The sequence below is a fragment of the Ursus maritimus genome, unplaced genomic scaffold (assembly GCF_017311325.1).
Source record: "Ursus maritimus isolate PB19 unplaced genomic scaffold, ASM1731132v1 scaffold_3, whole genome shotgun sequence".
In the NCBI taxonomy this organism is placed as follows: Eukaryota; Metazoa; Chordata; class Mammalia; order Carnivora; family Ursidae; genus Ursus; species Ursus maritimus.
This window is the reverse complement of record NW_024425563.1, coordinates 23679261-23704327: the sequence shown is the minus strand read 5'-3', so window position 1 is coordinate 23704327 and position 25067 is coordinate 23679261. Positions and strand designations below refer to the sequence as shown.

General features: G+C 40.7%; 1 protein-coding gene and 1 pseudogene across 1 annotated transcript in view; one reads left to right on the top strand and one right to left on the bottom strand.

Moving 5' to 3' along the window:
• SND1 (staphylococcal nuclease and tudor domain containing 1) overlaps positions 1–25067 on the top strand; it is a 407925-nt gene that overhangs the window by 182362 nt on the left and 200496 nt on the right. Inside the window, exon 12 of the mRNA XM_008705837.2 lies at positions 1206–1306. Within this exon, the coding sequence (XP_008704059.2) occupies positions 1206–1306 (101 nt within the window). The remainder of the gene's footprint in view (positions 1–1205; positions 1307–25067) is intronic.
• Positions 14705–18449, bottom strand: LOC103676670 (annotated as a pseudogene).

Here is a 25067-nt window from a genome sequence, read left to right as displayed (position 1 = left end):
TACGCCCTACCTCTACATAAGCACAGCCTCCCTCACTGTAATAGTCCCCACCAGAGTGATACATTTGTTATAATTGATGAACCTACATTGATATATCACCACTGAAAGTCCATAGTTAAATAGGGTTCATTCTCGGTGTTCTACGTTCTCTGGATTTTGAGAAATGTGTAGTGGCATGTGTCCATCATTATTGTATGATACAGAATAGTTTCACTGCCGTAAAAGTCCCCTGTGCTTGTCCTGCTCATCCCTCTGTCTTCCCCCTGACCCCCAGCAACTGCTGATCTCATTGTCTTTATAATTTTGCCTTTTCCAGAATGTCATATAATTGGAACCATACAATATGTCACCTTTTTTCAGGTTGGCTTTTTTCTCTTAGCAGTACGCATTTAAGATTCCCCTATGTCTTTTTATGGCATGATAGCTCATTTCTTTTTAGTGCTGAATAATACTCCATTATCTGGATGTACCGTAGTTTGTTTATATGTTCATCTACTAAAGGACACCTTAGTTGCTTCCAGATTTTGGCAGTTATGAGTAAAGATGCTGTAAACATGCTTATCCAGGTTTTTGTATAGACATAAGTTTCAATTCATTTGTATAAATACCAAGGCGCGTGATTGTTGGAACGTATGGTAAAATATGTTTAGTTTTATAAGAAACCACCAAGCTGTCTTTCAAAGTAGCTATGCTGTTTTGTATTCACACTAACAGGGAATGAGAGTCCTCTCTGCTCCACACCCACTTCGGCATTTGTTGTCAGCGTTTAGGGTTGGGCAGTCCCAATGTAGTGGTAGCTCATTAGTTTTGTAATTTGTATCCCCAGTGATATTTGATGGAGAGCATCGTCACCATCTGAAGGTCTTCTTTGGTGAGATGTCCAGATCTTCAGCCCATTTTGAAATCAGTTGTTCATTTTCTTCCTGATGAATTTTTAAAACTTTTTGCATATTTTGGTTAACAGTCCTCTATCAGATAAGGCTTTTGCTGATATTTTCTCCCAGTCTGTGGTTCAGCTATCTTTCGATTGTTGTTTTTTAAAATGGTCGGCCCAGAAAATTCAAAATGGTCGGCCCAGAGTTGTTTCTCCTAAACCATGTGAAGCAACTGCGAGGCTGCCCTCAGGTGACCTTTCACAACACGTGCCTGCTAGTGAGCTGTGTTGCAGACTCGCAGCCTTAACTCCCTTGATTCTTTATTTGCAGGTCAATGTAACTGTGGACTACATTAGACCAGCCAGCCCAGCCACAGAGACGGTGCCTGCCTTTTCAGAGCGGACGTGTGCCACTGTCACCATTGGAGGAATGTGAGTGTTCTGACCAACAGGGACTCAGCCAGACCTGCAAGTTGTCCTCAGTCACGTCTCTCCTTTCTTTTCTCCCTGATTTGCTTTCTGTTGCTCTTAACACAGTGGTTCTTAATTATTATGTCTGTGTAGCACTTCACATTTGCAAAGCATTTCATAATCATTCATTAGCTAATCATATTCTTTCATTATCGTTTAAGATTTATTGGGCTCTGTGTGCTTGGCACTATGTAGCATACATTATTACTATTAATAATGCCATTTATTGTCAGGCCCTAGGTACTATCCAACATTAGGTGGAAAAATTATCTGCACACTAATTTAGGAAGTTCAATTATAGACACCCCTCCCCCCAAAAAAGGGAGGGCAGGGGAAGAAGGGTTCATTGGACATTTTCTTTATATGGATGTATGTTGTCAGTAGATGATGGGGCCTCTTTTGTACTGGCCATATCCTGTTCTATTCCAAAGTCTCTTGGGAACTTGGTTGATGAACAGTCTTTTAAGGGAGGTATCTGATGGGGGAAGGAGGAAGCCTGCAGCCCGCTGCGCCATGCTTCCACAGTGAATATTAAAGCAGTCAGTCAGTCCCCAGTAGCAGTTCTTACTCTGCGTAAAATATACCAGCATGATAATTGTTTCCATTTCTAGTTAACAATCTTAAGTGCTGTTTGTTTACCAAACTGGTATTTTTCTTCTCTTTTAAGGGGACATAGTGGAGGGGAAGAAAAGAATAGGTTTCCCGTCAAAACAGGGATTGTCTTGTTGAAAGTACAATGGAGCCCATTAGGAGAAACACCTCTAAGCTACAGCGTGCCTCTGAAAGGAAAGAGAGGATCCTGCAGATAATTTACCTTCCAGAAGCTCTCTTAACCAAAAAGGAACCTTTTCTGCTCATTCATGCTATCACACTTTGGCAGTAACTATTTTTGGTCACTGTTATCACTCCTATATTTATGTAAACGTTCCTGTTCACACAACAGCCAGAGACTTCGTGGAGAGGAACTCAATACAGGCTTTTGTTGTCACTACCTTAACACCATCACAAGTGACAGGCTCTATTAGAAGCAGAATCTTGACAAATCAGATAATATTTTTGACATGGGAGAGACTAGGATATATTTTGGTCATTTTTCTGTCTGCACGTTGCAATAATGATTATTATCACTTTGTCACTGCTTCTTAGGAGCTGGATGCATGCTACTCTATTATGGAGAGCTGGAAAGTTAGTATTCCTATATATTAAAATTTTAACTGTCACTAACAAGGAGTCATACAGTAAATAACTGCTCCTGCTATCTAACATACTGGTAAAAACAACAGTGTCACTACTGTAAAAATCCACATCTTTATTTTTGTAAGATGGTTTCCACCTGTGTTTAACAATCCATCAGAGTAGGTTATTTCATTTAGTTACCACTGTGGTATACTCTTAAAGGAAATTCACACTGCTTAAAATTTTACATAATCTGAGTGTGTTACAGAGTCTATTCTTTTTATAGGACAATTTGAAACAGCTAGTTTAAAAATTCCATAGTAGGGTGTTGTGGGCGTGCTCCATGCCATGAAACCTTGAGGTTTCGACAGTGTTGATCTTGGCTTCGAAGGAGATTACTCCTTCAGGCTAGCATGCCTTTCTGCAAAGGTTGGGTGGCTCTCTGTACCAGCCAAGGTTTTGGTCAGATTCTCAAGCCTTCATAAGAAGGTATCAGTCTTTTTTTTTTTTTTTTTTTTTTTTTTTTCAGTTTGTTTGATTAACACAACTTGATGGGTCTTCATTGACAGCATAGACTGTCTGTACTTCAGGTTCATGCCAGAGATGATAACCTTGGCCTTTCTCTACCTCTCAGTTCTTGTTAACTGGATTATAAGAAATATTATTTTTGTGTGATTTACCAAGTATTTACCAGCATATTGATTCTTCTAGATACCTAAATTGTCTCCTCGATTAGATCAGCCTAGCAAGGTGCCTGGGAAGCATTATGAGTTCTTTCTACTAAACTATGTGAAGCAACTGCAGGGCTGCCCTCAGGAGAAATAACTGAGATTTATGGATACTTTTGAGACAAGCTCTCACTAGACCCTAAGCTCCCTAAAGATAGGGATTTTTGTCACTTATATTCCCTGTTGTAGTGTCGGTATTCAGCGTACGGTGGGAGTTTCAGTAAATTTTTGAATTACTTGTTTATTATATTGCTGAGTGTCCCTTACTGAAGCATAACAGGGAATACTGGGACACTTGTTTCTACTGAGCCCGGATTTTGTTATTATGTAATCAATACTGGAGAAGTTGTATTGGCTAGTTTTCCCTTTTTGGTTGGTTATTGGGATGTCCTTGCCAAAGATAGGTTGCTTCTGGAAGATGAACCTTTTAATGCTTCTTATGCTTTTTAGGTTCCATTCATACTCAGAGCGTCTCTTTACTTATCCCTTTGCCTTGATTTTGTTTTTATTATTCTGAATTTTCTGTACTTTTGCAAATCTTTCCAAATAATATTATAAAAGAGTTGTATGAATAAATAATGTTCAGATACTCAGCTTATAGTTAAAATTTAGGTTATACTAACAGCGTTCTGAGTGTAATGGTTAAGTATTCAAAAACATTGGCTAGAGGAGGGATTTTTTTTAATCTAAAATATTTTCATTTTCAATGTAAAAATGTACATATACTTCCAAATCTTTGATGTATGGGCAGAGTAGGTCAACTATCTGATAACCTGATAAATTGTATAACTTCCTCTTCAGAATGAGTACTTAAAAACACTAATTGATGAAACCCTAGACTTTTGTGGTTTACATCCCCCTCATTTATTTTGGAGCCATTTTAAAGCCATTCATCTTATTAAACCTTTTAAAAGTATTCATCTGTTTTCCTAAACACATGCTTTTGTATACTCCTATTTCAGTTGTTAATAAAATATTTAATGAAGTACATAATTAAAATAACAAGCACAACCAGCATAAATAGTTATGAGGACAGAAACAAAAGGCTCAACAGGTTGGAACAGAAGTGCACAGGTATGTCTGAGTGGCCTTCAGTCAGTCTGATTGGCATCAGCCGAAATCCTAGAATGGACAGGTCAGCTCAGGGAAGGTCCTTTAGGAGAGCTCCTATAGTAATGCATCACCTGAGAGACAGTCTTTGTTCAAGCTTGTAGAAATGTTGTAGAATTAAGAAGTCATCCAATCCAAATTATGCCTATCATCCTCTGTAGGCTTATAGACCAAAGTATGGGCTTTTATAGCATCTAGAAGCTTTCCTGCTGTTCAGGAGATCAGCTGGGCTCCTCTGGCTGTGGAAGAGCTTCTCTCAAGCTGCTGATCATAGGGCAATGAGGAGGAGGAGGCACATGAGATGGAGTCTCCTGCAGTTACTTCAGAGCAGATTTTTTGGTGTATTTCACGTGTCAAAGTGTATGAATTGTCTGTATCCTCACTAGGGTTCAGTCTAGTCCTTCTGTTTTGCTTTTTGGTGTAGGGGAGGGAGTTGAGTCACAGGATCTCTGGGAGACACCTCTGGTGTGACAGTCTTCTCTTCCTATCTCTTGCCCTCTAGAGAATCAATGAAAGCGAGGTTCATCATTCCTCTAATAGATTAAAATTTTTTTCTTGATTAACTTCACTGTAGAGTTGGCAAGAGTTGTTATCTGTTAATCAAAACAGTTTAAATAAAAAATAAAAAGATCAGACTTAGAGTTGTTTCTCATTCTCTGGCTCCCGGGCTGGGAATTAGCTGAGGCTTTTAGGCTTGGTTTGTGACATGAAGCTGTCAAGATGGCGCTTCCTGTTAATTACTTTTTATTGTATTTAAGACACTTAAATAACTCTTCTTGTGATTTAGTCTTCTATGTAATTAGCTTCAGTGATTAAAATCTCATTCTTTCTTTCTTGTCAGAGCCTTCTTGAAGAGTGAGATTTTTCTGGGGTGACCTTTTCTTGTGCTGGACTTCCCAATTACTTGGAGCTCCAATTTGGCAGACCCATATTATAATGTATTAACTGGTTGCTCAGTCTTTCTGTATGTCACCTTTTTTAAAGAAAGGTGTTAAGATTTGTTCACATTTATAAGGGGGCACCTAAAAAATACAACTTTAGGGTTAAGCCTCACATACTCACATTCACACTTAGTGCCACTCCAGCCCTGGAAAATCATTAACAGATCCAGCAGATACAGGATCACTTAAGATAGTTCCCCAGTGTGTCTCATGTGAAGTGTTTCACAATGGTAGGAGACCATTGACATGACCTGTTTGGGGAAAGTAAAGAATGGCTTAGAGATGAAACTGTAGAATAGGAACAATTGGAAAGTGCCTGTTTTTGTACAATGTCATATTTTGCGGGGGAGGTGATTTTTTCCCCCTAATATTCTTTTTGAAACCATGTTTCCCTCTACTGCTTTCCTGCCTTGCCCTTTTGCCGTCTGCTCCCTTGATACCCACACAAGCATGAGACCTTGCTGCCAGAGGTATTGTCGAAGATCTTTTGGACTTGGGACATCTTAGTTACCTCTTTGTTCTAATGACAGTCATCCAGCAAACCTCAAAGCCATCTTTTTGAACTTTCTTTGAGTCTCTTTGGATTCTTCATAGGTAGAGCTTGTCTTTTATTATATTTATGTAAAGCAGACAATCATACTTGCAAGGGATGAGACTTCTGCTTCTTTTTTCTTTTTCTCTCGTTCCAGTTTGCAGGAATACTTCTTTCCTAAGGTCTTCTGTAAGTGACTGAAGCTCGAAGTCAGGTCTAGTCCTTCTTCTAGAATAATCTTTTTTTGAATCCTAGTTTGGTTTTTCTCAGCCACAGTAGAAATAAGTGTCCTACAATCCCCAGCTTTTCTGTCTTGAGTGTTTTTCTGTAGCTTTGAGGCTTTCACCATCAGGCCAAACCTCCCTCTCGAGTTTTCAAATTTTAAAACATACTAATATCTGACGTTCAAGCTAAACATAGGAAGAAAGTGGCATCTTGAAACCCAATTTTCTGGACCTAGTGTTCTTATTTAGAGCTGCCTACAGCATCCTGAAGATACTCTTTTAGCACCTGAGGAAGTACGGAGACATTATTAATGTCACTGACTGGGCCACTGCCTCCCACAGATGCTCCCATGGAAGCATAGACACTAACTTCTTAGCTGTGTCTGCTTCTTATTTTTTGGACAGTTATCCTTATAACTTTATAAATTAACACTACTAGTTTAAAAATGTTTAACTTTATCCCTTTGCTTCCTTATATAAAAGAGGAGTATTTTTGAATGTTTTCACTATTACTTCTTTCCTTTAACCTCCAGTTTTGTTATATTATTTAAGTTTTACCATTAGCAAACTTTTATAAAGTTCAGTTACTGTTTCTGATTAACTTTATAGAGTATTTCCCTTTCTGAAAGATTAGAAAGTTACAATGCTACCTTTTTCGGACTTCTCCTTCCTTTTAAAAGTTTTTCTTCTGGAGCACCTGGGTGGCTCAGTCAGTTAAGTGTCTGACTTTCGATTTCAGCTCAGGTCATGGTCTCAGGGTCATGAGATTGAGCCTGCCCTGTCATCTGGCTCTGCACTCAGCTGGGAGTCTGCTTTTGATTCTCTCCCTCTCCCTCTGCCCTCCCCCCACCCCCCACACTTTCTCTTTCGCTCTCTCTCAAATAAATAAATAAAAAGTTTTTATTCTATTTCAAGATTTATTACATTACTCCTCTGTCAGTGTAATTGTCTTCTAAGCTTTGCTTGTAAGTTTAACGCAAAAGTTTACCCTCCACTCCCACCCCATAGCAGTTCTAAGTTACTGTTGGACCAAGTAGTAGAGTGAGAGTAGTAGAGTGAGAAGACCTACAGAAGAAGAAATCCTATGTCATTTTATCCCCAGAGAAATGTTAATTCTCTGTGTGTGTTTTTCTCTATGTGTGTGTGTCTGTCTCTTTCTCCATTTTGTACTTCTTTTTTTGTTTTTGTTTTGTCGTTTTTTTAAGTGGGAGCCCAGCTTGGGGCTTGAACTCACGACCCTGAGATCAAGACCTGAGCTGAGATCAAAAGTCAGATGTTTAGGGGCGCCTGGGTAGCGCAGTCGTTAAGCGTCTGCGTTCAGCTCAGGATGTGATCCTGGCGTTCTGGGATCGAGCCCCACATCAGGCTCCTCCGCTAGGAGCCTGCTTCTTCCTCTCCCACTCCCCCTGCTTGTGTTCCCTCTCTCGCTGGCTGTCTCTCTGTGTCAAATAAATAAATCAAATCTTAAAAAAAAAAAAAAAAAGTCAGATGCTTAACCAGCTAAGCCACCCAGGTGCTCCCATTTTGTACTGCTTCATATGCACTGGCCACATGTATCTCAGTTCATTCTTTTTGTGGTATTTCCTTTTGATTTGGTGAAGAACCTTGATTTTACATGTGTAGGTGGTAAAGCTTCTGAATTGCTGCATGTCTGAAGATGTCTTCATTTTGCCTATATTTTTGATTGTTAGTTTCTCTATGAAATTCTAGCTTCAAAATTATTTCCCCAAGAACTGTGAAGGCATGTTGTTCTATTGCTTCACCAGTCATGAGAATTTGATCTCCATTCCTTTAATTTCCATTTTGTTTTCTGGCTCTGGAAGATTTTACAATTTTCTGTTTATCTTTGGTTTTCTGAAAATTTATTAAAATATTTCTAGGTGTGTCCTTTTTTGCTGCATACTCAATGGGCCAAACACTCATGTCTTCAACTTGGAGATTGTTTTTCTATTACTTCTTGAATTATTTTCTTTCTCTTTTGCCTCTGACTCTACAAATTCTGTCAGTATTGTATCTTACGCTTCACATCTCTGTAAATTTTCTTCCAAGTCTTCCTTTGCATTTTTGTTCTACATACAAGGAGCTGTCTTCAACTTTATCTTTCAGCTTGCTTCACCCCAGCCAGCCATGCACATTAAGTCATCTCCGTTCATTCTCACTCTCTTGTTCATTCATCTCATTAGTTCATTTATCAAGTAGTTATAAAATGCCTGGTGTGTACTAAGCACTGTGTTAAGCATCAGGAATGTATTGGTAGTTCTAAAACAAAATTATTTCTTTTGCTATGAAATTTACAGAGATTATTCTCTTAATCTAGCCCATTTTTAATTGTTTTTTATTTCAGCGCTCATATTTAAAATTTTTGTTCAAGTGTTTTAATAGCATCCTGTTCCTACTCCACAAATACAATACTTTGTCTGAGAATAGTATTTTAAGATTTAAAAACCCTCTTCCATTGAATTATCCCCCATGACTAAATGTTCTGTTTATTCTGTTCCTTTTCTTTCATAAATCCTCAAATATTTGGGAACTTTGATTTATGTGTGTGAAGGAAGGGCCAGATGGGGGTTGCCTTGGTGTCCCTCTGCAGTTGTATATGCCTGCTTCCCCAAGATGTCTGTCGTGAAAGGGCATAGGTGAACAGGAAGTATCAGAGGCAGTCTTCCTTGTGGGGTGCCTGAAAATGTTTGGACCTGGAGCATAGAGGAAGCAGACAAATTTCAGACCCCACTAAAACTGTCTAAGCAAAGGCAGCATTCCTTGGCTGGTAACGAGCTTACGTGTACTTCACTGGGGTGGGGTGAGAAGGGGATGTGATGTGTTTGTCTGACTCAGTCTCAAATGCTGTGCCTCTGTGTTTCTTACAGGCTACAACCGCCATCTAAGGTCCTTCCCCAGTTAAATCACCTACCCTCTGTTCTATAACCATGAATTGTCCTATACATGACCTTGGTAATCTGGGGAATCTCGCTGGCGTAATGTTGAAGTTGTATTGGTTTAGAAACGATATTCCCAGATACTTTAAAATATTGAATTGATAAGTAAGCCTTCTTCCAATTAAAGATAGAGCTTTAGCAATAGAGAGACTTAGAAAAAGAAAAATCTCAGAATGTAAAGTTGAAAAATCTACCACAGCGACTTCTTTTGTGTAAGTCATGACTCCTTAAGTGTCTTTATGCTTTCTGCTTGCTTAACTTCGGTAGCACCCTGCTAGGGTAGTTGAAAAAGCTGTGAAGACACTTCCTCTAGTATTTAAACAGTGGATTAATGAAGAAGGCGACAGCCTGAGTCGGATTTTATATTTTGATTAAAATTGTCTCTAGTAAAAACAAAGTCCTTCTAGAAGGAGGAGGAAGCATGGGAGCCCTGTGATTTATGGCTCCTCTGCCAGTAGAGATTTAACTGTACCCCTGTTTTTAGTAGGGTGGTTTTTGCTAGTACTTGGGCTAGAAAGTTCCGCAGGGTTTAAGTAGTCTACCCATAATCCAGTTTTTCTTCTCAAGCCCTGTTTGTTCAGGGGTTTCGGGTGGTTTTATAGAATGTGAACTTAGGAACACAACATAGTATGTGATATAAGAAATGCCCATGCTTGCTGGTAGATTCTTTCTTGGGTATTTGCCAAGGGTCAAAACCCTGTGCTCTTAATAACTTTGTGGGAATCATAGGGACAGGAAAGAGGCTGGCTGATCCAGCTCTTTTGAATGTGGGTCCTGATTAATTGCTCAAATGATGTTCCCAAAACCTCCTCACTGTGGTGCTTTGTATTTTGTCAATAAAGGCCCTTGAGGCACTGCCAGTTCTCCACCAATCAGATCCCATCTGCTTTCTGTCTTTCAGGATTTGTGCAAACTTTCTGATATGCTGTTAACACAGTTTCTTGTTTTCTACCACCATTAGGGCTCTATTCTTGTCCATATCTGTCTTTTCTATCATTTCGGTGGGACCTTGTAAAGGATGTCATTTGGACATAAGTTCTCAGTCTGCCATTCTGACCTCCCTCAAGCATTCTTTCTTTATTCTTCTGGATAATGCAATTGATGTGATAAGGAAAGGGCACATTTGACATGGTTACCAATAAGCAAAAATTCTGTGTCTTTTATATGTCATTTCTCAGCACCTTTCTCTTTACAATTCCTGTGGCCAGCGCAGTACAAAGTGGTAAGGTAAATAGGAATGGAGTTTTTGTAGAGTCTGCTATCTCCCAGTCATGATGCTGCCTTACCGGGGATTTGCTCCAGTTCATACTGAGTGAACTGATTTTTTTTTTTAAGTAATAAAAAATTGCATACGCAACTAATGAATCCTTGAACACTACATCAAAAACTAACGATGTACTATATGTTGGCTAATTGAACATAATAAAAATAAATAAATAAAATAAAACCACAAAAAATGGTAAAGTTTTCAAAGGTCTAGGAAATAAAGGGAAATTATCCATTGTTTAATCATGCTAATATAATAGATTTTATGTGGAGGATATTCCTTTTGAGTACTGGTTATTTCTTGACAATTGAATCTAGGAACCGGAAAACTGACTACTTGGCCTAGTGTTGACATGAAGTCTAAAGCAAGTTGTTGGGTGTCTGGCTGTTGATAAAAGTAGGCTTTAGATGAACAACGTGAAGTAAAACCTCAGCCCTGCTTCTGGATAGCTGTGCGGTCTTGGGCCTTAGTTTTTTCTTATGTAACTTAGATATAATAATCCCACACCTCATCAGGTGGTTGTGAGGATTAAATATGCTAATGCATTTAAGTGTTCAGCATATTTACTAAGACCTAACAGTCAAGTTCATGTATATCAGCTCCAAGCCTCTGAACTCGACTGGTCACCATTGATGTAATTTCATATTTAGGGGCTTCTGTCCTCTCTCTCTCTCTTTTTAAAGTTTATTTATTATTTATTTGAATAATCTCTGTACCCAATGTGGGGCTTGAACTCATGACCCCAAGTTAAGAATTGCATGCTCTATTGACTGAGCCAGCCAGGCACCCCCTGTCCTTTCTTTGTCCTCTTTTGCACAGTTCTGGCTATTTTTTTTTTCCACTCAAACTTCTTTTTTTTTCTTAAGGATTTTTCTTGAATGTTTTTACGTTTCATCCTCTTCTCAGTCTTCACACTCTTCCTGGCCAAGCTAATCCACTGATAAATTGCTGCCTCACAGAATATTCTAAGTATTAGCTTAAATAAGATGTAGGAAATGCCTGCTATGTAGTAGTTGCTGCAGGTTAATTAAAAAACAAAACAAGGGGCGCCTGGGTAGCACAGTCGTTAAGCGTCTGCCTTCGGCTCAGGGCGTGGTCCCCGTTCTGGGATCGAGTCCCACGTCGGGCTCCTCTGCTGGGAGCCTGCTTCTTCCTCTCCCACTCCTCTGCTGTGTTCCCTCTCTCGCTGGCTGTCTCTCTGTCACATAAATAAATAAAATCTTAAAAAAAACAAAACAAAACAAAACAAAATGCCTCATTGGATTATGGCTTAGATTTTGTAGCAGTCCATTTTTTTTAAAGATTTATTTATATATGAGAGAAAGAGAGGTAGGAGAGGGGCAGAGGGAGAGAGAGACAAGCAGATGCCCCGTAAACCAGGGAGCTTGATGTGGGGCTCGATCCCAATACCCCAAGATCATGACGTGAGCTGAAATCAGGAGTCAGATACTCAACCAACTGACCCACCCAGGCGCCCCTTTAGTAGTCCTTTATTTCCATTCCAGGCCCTTCAGTTGGATTTACCTCTTTTCTCACTTTTTAAAAATTACCCGGATAGCTAACTTATATCCATTTTTCCTCTAAGTCTTTTTTTTTTTTTTTTTTTTTTTTTATTTATTTGACAGAGCACAAGCAGAGGAGGTGGCAGGCAGAGGGAGAGGGGGAGGCAAGCTCCCTACTGAGCAGAGAACCCAACGCAGAGCTTGATCCCACCTGGGATCATGACCTGAGCCAAAGGCAGACACTGAACCGACTGAGCCACCCAGGTGCTCCCCTCTAAATCTTAAACATATACTATGTTAATACAGTAATGATTGATAAGTACTTGCATAAAGGTACAAGTGGTATTCATAAGTAAGTTTTCATGTTTCAAGAAGTTTAATGCACATACAGTTTATCCCTTAATAAAAGGAATTTATTGAAAACGTCTTGGGGTGCCTCGGTGGCTCAGTTGGTTAAGATCTGACTCTTGATCTCTGCTCAGGTCTTGATCTCAGGATCCTGCGTTCAAGCCCCATATGGGGCTCCACACTAGGCCTGGAGCCTACTTAAAAAAATCTTTCAGAGCAAGAGGTGTGCTAGCAAGCAGCCTATCTGGATATAGTGCTATAGCTAGTGATCTACCCGTCTCCATATCTGAAGTGGTTGAAGAGGCAGAGGGCTACTAATCTTAGGTTTCTAGGAAGTGCTTTTCTGTGCTGCCCCACCTGAATAGTTCTACTGAAAGTTGTATTTTGTGGAACTTACTGAATGACCCTCTCTGTTGTGATGCCCTTGTGAATTTTTGTGCCATCAGTAAAAATGTGTTTACAAGTGGAACTTGGAGAGAGGAAATAGTTGGACCTTTGAAGTCAATGTGTATGATAGAATTTGGAGATGTTTAATAACAGCATGAACTTCCCAACAGGTAAAGGAAACTTGGGACTGTCTTCTATCAAGTTTCTAGTGTGGGTTTTACGTGGAGCTTTTAGATTTCTGATATATCTGCTTACATATCAACTATGACTCAGCAGACTGTTGCCTTAATGTGAGCTCCTATTGTGTTAAAATTGTGATTTATAAACCATCATATATTAGGTCAACAGCAAGGGGAATTATGTTATACTTCTTAGACCATCTCTTCTTCACCAACCTCCTCCTCCCCGATCATGCTGGCAGTGATTGCAAAATCACTTTTTTTCTTTAAGGAGCAGCTATACAGAACATTTATTCTTGTCACCACTTCCTCAACAACCTCCCTCTGAAACTGTTCCTTCACTTGTCACTTAGCACAGCCTGTGGCTGTGGAGTGATCAGACCATTGAGTGAGGGTTGACCACAGAAGCTCTGTAGTGGCTTACTGTGTGTTTCAGCCAGGAACCAGAATAACCCTGCCCTCCCCAAAGAGTAGGAGAGAAGAAGAAATTTCAAAATCCTTAGCCTTTTTGTGGGGCTCATTTGTTGCTTATACTAGAGCTAAGAAGCATCTAGTGAAAAAGTATTAAGTCTTCGAAGTCTTAGAGAAAAATGTTGACCCCCAGAAGACAACTTGGTTTTGACATAGTTTTATAAGTAGAGACTCATTTCTAGAGCTTTTACTTGCAGAGATTCTGAAGGCAGGTAAGTCTAAAGCAGTTACATATTCTAAACCACAGCCACACTGACATTGGGCTTGGTCCAGTTGCTTATGGATGCCGGGGAATAAGAACACCACTCTCCTGTTCCTGGGGTGCCCGCTGGCTGGGTTGTGGACTGTAAACTGTAACAGTACAGACAGTGGAATTCTTTACTGGGCCCTTTTTTTCTTTCTGACCCATAGGACAGAGCTTCTCTTGAGCTTCCACCCTAAGAAGCAACATGTGCCAAGATAATTTTCTTCTAACTTCTCTAGAATGATTGGGTTTGCTAAAAGAGCGTAGAGTTACTCTTCCACTTAATAGTGACTTGGTACTTCTCAGAGCAGGATGACAACCTTCCAGAACCTAGAGTGTTATTTTGACTTCTTCCTCTAAACAAAGCATTGTTTATGTATCTCAACGTTTGCATCAACTAGAGGACTTGAAAATGACTCTCTGGGGCTACCTCATGCCCATTTTGGTCTTTACTGGAACTCTGCGATTTGGCTGGTTCTACTTTCACTGTCAGAGCAGATCATTCCAGATGCCATTATGTAATTTTCTGTCTTGGGGTGTGTGTTTGTGTGGGCGGGTGGTTTTGTTTTGTTTTTAAGTGGTGTTTAATGTCAGGCTAATAATAAACTGGGTACGTAGGCCTGGTTTTGTCATAATGGCCACGAGTTTGCTTATTTGTCCCTTATTCGCCTGAGAGGCGGAGAACTCCCCCTCCCCAAGTGATGCCTGCATTTTGGAGGGGGCTCATCACAGCTGCCTAGAAAATGCCACATGGCAACTGGCATTTCTGTTCTGAAGAGACAAAGATGAGGAATCTGAGGAATCTTCTCTCTGGTTGCTCTCACAACCTATCACTTGTCTTCCTGTGACCTAAATTGAACCAATAGGAATGAATTTTCTGTTCCCTGAACCAGTTCCAAAAATTGGTCTATGCTTACCAACAATTCTTAGGTTCTTATTCTTTGGGAAGTACCAGGTTCTTTAACACATTTAGGATTCTGGGGGCCTTAGGCTGTGTTAGGTCACTCTTGGGCCCTTGAAATTTGGAAAAAGAGAATATATTACTTGAACTTTTCTGTCTGGGTTCTTTTCCTCATAATTATATGGTAGAACCACCTGGGGCATTTAAAAAAAATAGTGGTGGCCCATATTTAAAATCTAGGTACCGTATTTGTTCCTTTTTTTTTTTTTTTTTAAGATTTTATTTATTTGAGAGAACAAGCATGAGGGGGAGCAAGCATGAGTGGGGTGGTGGAAGGAGAGGGAAAAGCAGACTCCCTTCTGAGCCAGGGAGCCTGATGCAGGGCTCCGTCCCAGGATCTGACCTGAGCTGAAGGCAGATGCTTGACCAACTGAGCCACCCAGGTGCTGCCCCCCTTCCGCATTTGTTCTTTTCAAAATACTGTTCTTCACCCCTCGACATTCTGGGTTTTTTGGCCTGGCATGGGGCCTGGCATTAGTGTTTTGAATGGTGATTCTAATGTGCAGCTCCAAAACCAACATTTTTTTATTCTCAGATAAGTTAGATATAGGTAATAGGAAGAATAAAAGCAACTTGACAAATGCATCTTTTCTCAGATCAGTTTGGTCCCTAAGCATAGCCTTTTACCTCCACTAATTTCTGTCGTACCAGCTCTGTTTAGAATAAGTACAGAATGGCAGAGCAGTGAAGGGGCTAAAGGGGTAATGGTTATTTCTAGCTCTGCCTCCAGCATGTGGCATGACCTTAGTAAGTCATTCACCCGCCCTCTTTTCCTAAGGCCCTTATCTGGCCCTTGTCGAAGAAGAAAGTAACAAACAGTATTGCTAATATTCTTTAATCTCTTAGTAGCTCTTTTTAGTAATCTAAAGTTTCTTTAAACCTCTTCTCAGGTTCTTAAGAAAGAGAATTTTAACTAGGGGTGTGTTTAGGGGTGAGAGAAGTAGTAGCAGTGAAGCCAGAAGTTTTCCCAATGGCTTTAAAGTCTAGCCATGGATATTTTTTTTCCAGAACAATAAACACCTTTATTACATGACTGAAGATAGAAGGGAGGAAGATTTATTTGCCTTTCCGGGCTTTGATTTTCCTCAGATAGAACTCTAGCTCCTTGCCCTCTAGCTCGTAGCAATCTGCTCGGCCACACGGGCCTGGTCTTGAAGCGATGCAGGCATGAAGCTTGCCTTGCTGGAACTGCTCCTCCAGAAGACTGCCCATCTTGGCATTCTTTTTCCTTTCATCATATTTCTTAATTTTCCTTGACTGTTTTTTGTTTCAAATGTCTTCCTCCTCGGGAGTCGGCTTTGGCCCCGTTCTTGCGGCCCAGGGACCACTGTCAGTAAGGTGTGCCATCAGTGAGCTCGATGCACTTCTTCACCAGGGTCTTGGTGCTGACCAGTTCGTCGGCGGATGCATTGTAGACGGTGTTGATACTCCTTGTTTTGCAGGGTTCAACACTCAGAGCCACAGGAGAAGTTCCCCATATCCAGCCTCAAGGCACAGTACTTCTTATTGCCTCCCCGAACGTGGAGTGTGTGTATGTGGCGGGGCCAGTCTTAGCATTGGCAGCAGGCTGTCCCAGCTCATACTTCTTCTTCTTATGGTGGGACTTCCTCTTGCCCCTGGTCTTGTGGCAACTTGTGTTGGCTGCAGAAGAGCTAACCGTGCATTTTTCCTTTTATGTATCCCTCCCTCCCCAGGATTTTGATCATAAACACTATATTTAGTTGGAAGTCTGGATTTGCAGAATCAGACTTTACCCAAGTAGTTAACTCTTAGTTACCACTGCCAATTTACTTAGTGGCCTCATTGCCATTTACCACTGACATGACCTGAAGTTAAATTGTTTACCTGAGGTACCAAGGTGCAAACATTGGAAAGAGCTTCAAATTTATTTATTTTTATTCATTTTTTTAAGATTTTATTTATTTATTTGACAGAGCACGCGTGGGCACAAGCAGGGGGAGCGGGAGAGGGAGAAACAGACTCTCAGCTAAGCAGGGAGCCCAATGCGGGGCTCGATTCCCAGACCCTGGGATCGTGACCTGAGCTGAAGGCAGATGCTTAATGGACTGAGCCACCCAGCGCCCCAAGAGCTTCGAATTTAGACATCTAATACTCCTTTTACCTCTATCTATAATTATCAGATTCATAGATTTTCATCTAGTTGGCAACTGTTTGTGTTGCTGTTGTTTTTAATTTTCTCCTTAAGAGGAAGTCTTTGGCAGTAGAAGGTATTGTTAATGTTTTTGTTGTTGGTAGTGTTGTTGCTAACTAACCTAAACTGTATCTTCTAAATACTTTTGGGGACCAAAGAAATTGAAGTATAATCTGTCTATTTGTTAGACTTGATAAATGCTAGATGTAGGATTTTTAAAGACTGAAGTCGATAGTTAAATATTTAAGAAGCCCTTGAGTTAATTGTTTTCTTTTTTGGGGGTGTAGATTGGTGCATCTGAAATTAAGGATGTGTGTTTTGATGGTTGAGGCATAATTATTTGGCAGCCTTTAATCTAAACTAATATCCGCAAGTGATTTGCTATATTATCCTGTTACCCTTCTAGATACAACCACATTTATGACCCTGGCTGTTTTCTTTCATACCTTTCTATTTTTATAAACAAGACTTATATTCAGCTGGTATATACAAGTATAACAAACTCTAGTCAGTGCCATATGTTAAATATTTTGAATATTATCTGATTATAACACATAAGAATTTGCATTATATCACCTGGTCTTAGAGAATCTTTCAAGACTTGTTTTCAGGGAGAGATGTCAGTCTTGTCTCACAGTAGCTTGGCAGAGAGGGGGAGAGTCGAGAACAAGAAGTATTCCTATTTTGGTTCCAGTTGTTTGAATTGGAACTGTTTTCACGACCTTGCCTGTGCTGATGAGCTTTGTGTGTTGAGAGGCTATGGTTGCAAGTCCTTGCCTATCAAGGGATTCTCTCAGCCTGAGCATCTGCTTGGTGGCGTTTTCTAACTAGTGCACTGCCCCAGGATAGAACCATGACAAGTAAGTAGAAGGCTCTGGAGGCTCTGTTTTTCTCAGTCAGAAACTTGTGGAAATGGGAGTAGGTATAGGTAGGTCAGAGCCTTGCCCACCTGAGCCAGTCCCATGTTTTTCACCATGTTTAATCTTTAGAGTATCTGTTGAGGGCTTTTGTTTTTCATATTGATAGGTTATGTCCAACAATAAGACAGTACTCATTGTGGATGAGAAGATAATTCATTGGTATCAGCTCACATCCTCTCTCTGACTGTAATCAGAATGTGGTTATTCTAGAATTTTTCTAGATTAAACTTGTTTCCTGGGCATAAAGTGTTAACAGCACCTCCCCCTTAACACACACACACACACACACGCACACACACACACACACACACACACACCCTGCACTCAAAATTTTAAAAAAAGAAGTAAAATCTGGCCAGTGTCAGGACTCCTTTTTCCATCGTACTGTCTTTAGGACGTTATTTACCTCCAAATTCTGTTCCCTGTGATTTTGAGATAATAATTTCCTATCCATGACATAACTTATATGTTACCCACTCTCTCTTTCTCCTGTAATAACAAAATTGCTGTGATAGCCATCCAATCAGTTTTTTAAAAAATCAGGTAATTCATTTCTAAATTGGAACTTGTTTCTTTCTAATCAGCCTTGTAATGTATTACAGACCTCACTCAGCACTGGCTACAGAAGTGATTTAATGCTGGGTTTTAATGACTCCTTCATTAATCCTGGTATTCTGGGATTTATCACTCACTGGCCTTTGACCACTGGAAATGATGAAAACTTTGATTTCATGCATATTGGATAACACTGGCCTGTTGCCGCTAGAGCCGTGAATCTTGCCTCTGCAGTGGCGTGTGTGATTGAGAGCGCTGCGGATGGATGGCTGCTCTCCCAGGCCACGTGCTGCTGCCGAAGGGGTGAACACAATGTCTTTATCAGCTCAGGGTGACCTCTTCCCAGGCCCTCTGGATTTGAAGTAGGCGTCTGCTATGATAGCTTCATCTCCTGGACAGAGCTTCTGAAGTCAGGCTCACCTTTTCAGCTGTTTCCTGAAAAATGCTTGCATTGAGAACGTGTATCTTCATGGCTGCACATAGAACATTTTTTTTCTTCTAGTAAAACATTTTATAGTAGGGAAATATGTTTAAGACTATCTAGTCCACCTCCCTCATTTTATGAATAAGGTGGCTGAGTGCAGAAGGAGTAACACAACTAGGCCAGTGTCAGTGATAATGAAAACCAACAAGAGTGATCACCAACACACAGCGCTTACTATTTGCCAGGCAAAATCTAAGTATAGTCTTTTGTTTCTTGCTCACAACAGCTTCCTGAGGTGACATTCATCCCGCTGCAAGTCCAGTTTTCCATGTGACTTTTCTCTGTACTGCCTGCCTCTGCTGCCACAGAAATGACGGTGTTGGTTGCTTTCCTTGCTCTTAATGGCAGCATTGTGAGTGTTCCTTGGAAGAGAGGGGCTAGTTTATGTCTGTAGAGTCTTGTGGCTGGAGCATAGTACCCTCAGTAAATGCCAGGTGTGGGCCTCCCCTGCCCACCAAGTGATCAGAAGAGAGGAAATCTTCCTACTTTGAGTCTTCACAGAAGCTCATGGATTATTGAGTGCTTCCTCAGTTGATTTTTTTTAATTTACTTTTTAAGATTTATTAGAGTGTGTAAGCAAGCATGTGCTAGTGGCTGGCGGGGGTGGGGTGGTGGGCAGAGGGAGAGGGGGAGGGTCTTAAGCAGACTCCAGGCTGAGTGTAGAGCCTGACACAGGACTTGATCGCACAACCCTGAGATCACGACCTAAGCCAAAACCAAGAGTCAGCTGCTCAACCGACTGTGCCACCCAGGCGCCCCAGGTAGTTTAGTTTGAACACATCAGTGAGCTTGTTAAAACCTCAGGTAGTGCTACATGAAGATCACATTGCAGAATCATTAAAAATGAGCCAAGTTTTGTTGCACAGTGTAACACTTATTCTGGGGAGTTGTCTCCCTGACTGCAAGTGCCGGGTGTCCTAGGAAAGTGACCTTTTATTTATTCTATTCTATTCTATTCTATTCTATTCTATTCATTTTATTTGTTTTGTTTTCTTTTTTTAAAGCAGTCTCCATATCCATTGTGGGGCTTGAACTCATAACCCTGAGATCAAGAGAGTTGCATGCTCTATGACCAAGCCAGCCAGGTGCCCCAGGAAGTGACCTATTAAAGTTCTCCTTAAAAAGCAGTACTCTAAGGCAGGAGTGACAAATCTTTTCTGTAAAGGACCAGATAGTAAATAGTTCAGCTTTGAAAGCCATTTGGTCTTATTCCAACTATTCGACTCTGCCTTTGCAGCCATTGACAATATGCAAACAAATGGGCGTGGCTATGTTCCAATAAAACTTTAATTAAAAACAGACTCTGAGCCTGGAACCCCAGTTCTAGGGACTCACGCTGTGGAGGAATGAATAGACACCTATAGAACAAGTGATGAAACCAGCCATCCAAATGTTATGAAAATGAATACTTGTGACTTAAGGAAAGTATTTCTGATAGTGGCATTATATGTAGATTCCAAAACAGTTATGCGTAAAAATTTTGGGAGAAGTCGAAAGAAAACGATCTTAGAAAGTGGCTCTGATGATGGTGTACATTGTGTGTTGCGCTTGAGGACAACTGTTTCTGAAATGTAGTGTGTTAAAAATACCTCTAGATTAATGTTTTAAATAAATATTTAATGATTTCACTTATATCCAAAGAGTTATATATTCAGTGAACAAGAAAATCTTCCCACACCCCTCCCCCCCCGGAAACCTGGTATCCCTTTATGTGCAAGTGCATTTCTTGTAATATTTTCTCTTGACCCTGGAAGCTCACTTTCTGAGGAAATGCTGGTGTTGGAAATTATTTTCAGTACATTCTGATGGCTTTTCACTTCCTTCCAGTTGAGCTGTCTCTATACTGGTCACTGGTGATAGGACAATTCACTTCCTCTTTTCGGTGTCACAGGCAGCTGTCCATTCTACTTCTTATTGATTGTGCTCTTCTAGTTATTTGGTCCTGTGAACATGTCCTTGATTTTCTAGGTGTCTGATTCCCATTTTTTGTTTAATGCTACCCTCGGTCTGTCTAGAACGCCTGAATCTGTAAAAACAACAGTCTTTCCTGTTAATATTGCATTGCTACCCATTTAATTTTCTGGTTTCTTTCTTTTCGCCTTTCTCGCTTTGTTGGGAGGCCCCAGATCAGCCCTGACTTAACCCTTTGTCTTCCCTTTTGAAATTTTCAATCCGATCTAAATCAAGGAGGCACTGCCCTGCACAGTAGTTTTGCCAGTCTCCTAGAGACAGATTTTCTTTCTGTTCAACATGCCCCTTTTCAGATGCATCTGGAATAACAGCTGTATTCCCACTCCTGAATAAAATATTTTAGGAAAGTGTCTCATGGTAGAGCACCTGAACTTTTAGGCAGGATTGGGGGTAAACTCCAGACCAGATCCATCCCCAGCAGGGTGGGAGGACCAGTTGTTATGGGGTGGAGATAAGACCACATGAATGAGGATATGACTGCACTGGTGTTGTAAGAGCGCCATTTGTATCAATTAAATGTTAGGGATTAGATAATCTGTCATTATGCTAATTCTGGGGAACAGATGGTGGAGAGTTCTGCATCTCAACAGCAGTATTCACCATGGGGGAAATTAGCTTGCACCCAGATCAGCAGTCAGGCAGGAATTCCATTGAGAGAGAGACACTACTGGTGATTACATTAGTGTGTCCCTCTAAGGACATCCGCACATGTGCTGGCTTTCTTGAATTTCTCTAGAGTTTACATATTCTTGCCCATTGCCCTTTCTAAGTTACCAGACCTCTTTGCTCCTATCTATAAAGAATTGGAGGTGGTTTCTCTCCATTTGGTTAATTTAGGAAGATCAAGATTAGAAGTAGGTTAGGTAAATGTGGCTCAAAGCAGTAGCATATTGCATATTTCTTCTGAGAAAAGATGCCATACAGCTATTGAAAACATTGTTGATTGTCTGTCTTTAGAACTTAGAGATGAAATGAGAAGGAGGAAAATGGATATGCTCTTTCTAAGTGACATACCTTGCCTTTGATATATATGTATTTAAGAGATATAATTAAGTCCTTTGGCTTCACATTCTTGAAGGGTCAATCTTGATCCTGGTACTTTGTCTCTGTGCATGGCTTTCCGTCAGTATTTTGTTGATGCAGAGCTTCACCTGTCCCCTGAATGGTGATGATTATCAACTCTATTTTTCTTTGCTTATCCCTCCTAACTTACCACATTCCTGCTTTCCATTACCATTTGTATGTCCGCCTCTCATCTCAAAGCTAATATGTTTAATATAATGTTGACTAAAAATGGAGACTTTTAGACTGGTGTGCCCTGGAATCCCTGTGTAACTTATTCAAAAGCACCCCAGGCAGTGGAGTGGACCCCATTTTTGTAGTGCTCACTAACTGATTTTATTCCTTTTCATATCAGTCTGTGACGTAGTGCGCTTGGATAGACGCCAAGATTCTAGAATAGGATCATTTTGAAGAATTGTCCAGGTTGATCGGACAGCTGTCAGAATTGATCACTGCTCATACAGGGTATAGTTCCAGATGTGCTTTAAATGGGCATGGTCATTGAGATTTAATGGGTCGGTAAATTGGATTATGCTCCATCGTTCAAGAAGCAGAGCAAACATTTTGGACTGGGATGCCTAAAAGTCGGGGGCAAGGCGGGGACAAGCCATCCATAGCTGTGGTTCCCACCAGGAGCTGAAATAACCGAGAATGTTTGGCCCTGCCTTGGTGACTCTGGAGGTCTTTGGGAGAAGCAGGTTGATTAGGAAGGGGTGGAGGATTCGTTGATGTGTTAACAAAATCCCTTATCGGTTCTTCCGTGCTAACTTTTGCCATCCTTCCACTCCATGTACTTCACAACTCAGACCTCAGTGCATTCAGTAGCCTGCTCCCATAAGCCTTTCCCAACTGCAGGCTGTCCCATCTCCAGTTCTCCCTGCGAACCACTGCCAGCTTGATTCCCCGTAAGTGCTGTTTTTGCATTACTTTACCACAAGAGCTATTTTCAGATATTCAGCTCAGCCCCCTACTCTCTTCTTCTTGCCCCTCATTCTCAGCAGACAGCCTCATCTCCTGCTTTATGGAAAAAATACGGGCTTATTTAGAAAATGCCTTAACCTGATATTCGCAGCTCCACACTTGTCTTTCCCCTGTTTGCTTTCTAGCTCCTGCTTTCCTGTCTCCATGGAAGATTTCAGCCTCTTTCTTTCCAAGCTAATGTTTCTACATACATGCTCTGAATTCTCTTTTGGTCTCCTAGGGATTTTGTGCCATCAGTTATCCCTTTTCTTTTTAACTAACTTTTAGAAATTATTCTCCAGTCCTCTCTCTTTATTGTAGCTCCTTTTCTTCTTCTTGTCCTCTCTTCACAGCCAAGTTAATTGAAAGAGTTAAAAGAAATTTTAATTCTGTCTCCATTTGCTCTTCTTTCCTTTACCATCTACTTTGACCCCTCCAACATCATTCGAACTGAGCTTACCTAGGAGATCTGTGCTTCCCTTAAGGACATTTCTCAATCCTTGCTTATACTTGTTCTCTGTAGTATTTGAAACTTACCACCATCTTTTTCAGATTTTTTGTCTCTTTTCTTTTATATGGCGTACTTGACTGGATTTCCTTCTACAGTTCTGATGACTTCTCTTCAGTCTGCTTTTGAGTGCTCCTTAAATATTCGTGCTTCCCAGGCTTCCATCACTCTGTGGGTGACCTCATTCATCCCATTGCTTCAATTTTTAGGTAGACGTTGCTGATTCCCAAACCTAGGTCTCTAGCCCAATTCTTTCTATCAGGCTTTCCCCCCGAATATAGCCAAGTACTTACTGCACCTCACTTCTTAGATACCAAAACTCAGTATGGCTAAAACTGAGCTCGTGTTCTCCCCTTTAAAAAGCTACTCCTTCCCTTGAATGATCCCACATCTTGATTGATGGTGCCACCATTTAGTCAGTCTTCTGTTCCACTAATCAAAGTGTCATCTTTATCTCCTCCTCTCTCACTCTCCATACCTGATTATCTGCTGGTATATATCAAGTTCATTCCAGCCTTTTTCTCCTCACTGCCTGGTTTATGCCGTCTCCTTACTGGCCTTAACTCCCTTCTGATCCGTTTTCCACACTACTGCCACAATTGGCTTTCTGATACGCAAATCTGATTGTTATTCTCCTGCTTAAAAGTCTTCATTAATCATCCACAGCCTCTAGGATCATACAAACCCGTGATCTGGCCCTTGCTTACCTCTCCATGTTTATATTTAACATTCCCTGGCTCTCATCCATCATTTCTGTAAAAAACAAAAACAGCTTAAACTCACTATTCTTGAAGTCATTCTGCTCGCTCTGTCTGGAACATACATTTCTCCTGGATAGCTCCTACTCATCCTTCAGCATTTCTCGTCTTAAGGAAGCTTTATCTTAGGCACCCTGCCCGAACAAGACCCGAACTGGGCGTCTGCGTATGTGCTTCAGCACCCCCTGCACTTACGTACTGTAAGGTTCACGAGCCTACAGCGCTAGGTCACAGGTCTCTCTTTTTATTCCCAGTGCATACATACAGGGTCTTTGAGAGAACCAATGCTCAAATACCTTCCATGACTCGCCATGCTTATCGCCTTTCTAGACTCACCTGGGTTAGACCTGAGATGCAGATGTTCTGTGCCTCGCATGGACCCACTTAGAATTTTAGCTTTGTCTGGGACCCTAGAGGGTCTTCACTTTAGTCCTCTCGGTAAGATAGCACAGAAAAATGGGACTTAAAAGGTAAATATCTTTTGTCCGGTTTCTTCTAATTAAAGCCAGAACTGGTCTCATGATTGCAAATCTAAGTGAAATGCAGCTTCATTTATATGTAATCCCTAACTTGCACCTTTTCCTTAGGCCACACAGACATGTTTGTTTTACTTTTTTACTTTGGTTTCTGTTTTTGTTTCTGTTTTTGCTTTTTTCTCTTTCTTCTTTCTTTCTGGTCTCTTCAGGTTAATTCTTAAGTACACGATGTGCCAGGTGCTCTTGGCACTGGGCATAAAGTAATGAATACTGTAGAGAGAAATCTGTCTTTTGGGAGGGAATTTCTAATGGTGGCAAACAAGTAAACAAAATATGTAGAAATATGTAGATGGTCAAAAGTGCTCTAGAGAAAATAAAGCTAAGGAAGGGTAAAGGAGGTATTCCAGGGTTGGAAGGAGGCACAGTTTCAGTAGGTATTCAGACCTTAATGATAAGGTGACAGGAGTAAAGACCTGAATGAAGTGAAGGAGCAAGTGGTATGAGGGCAAAGAGAACAGCAGGGGTAAAGGTCTTGTGGTGCAAGTGTGCCTGGATAGAAAGAATGTGCTGTGGCTGGAGCAGGGAGAGCAAAAGTGGGGGCAGTGAGAGACGAGATCAAGAAGACCAGGCAGGAGGATAGCTGACCTAATAGGTTCTTGTAAGCCACTGTAAGTATTTGGCTTTTACACTGAATGAGATAGGAGCCATTGTGGAGTTTTTGAGCAGAGGAGTAAGGGCAAGTTTTGCCAACTTTAAATCTTCAAAGGATTATTCTGGATGAAGATTATTCTGATGATTCTGATTGAGAATGGAGCTTAGAATCTATGGTGCTTTTGTTTTCTCTTTAGTAAGCTCAAGTTCTATTGGCTT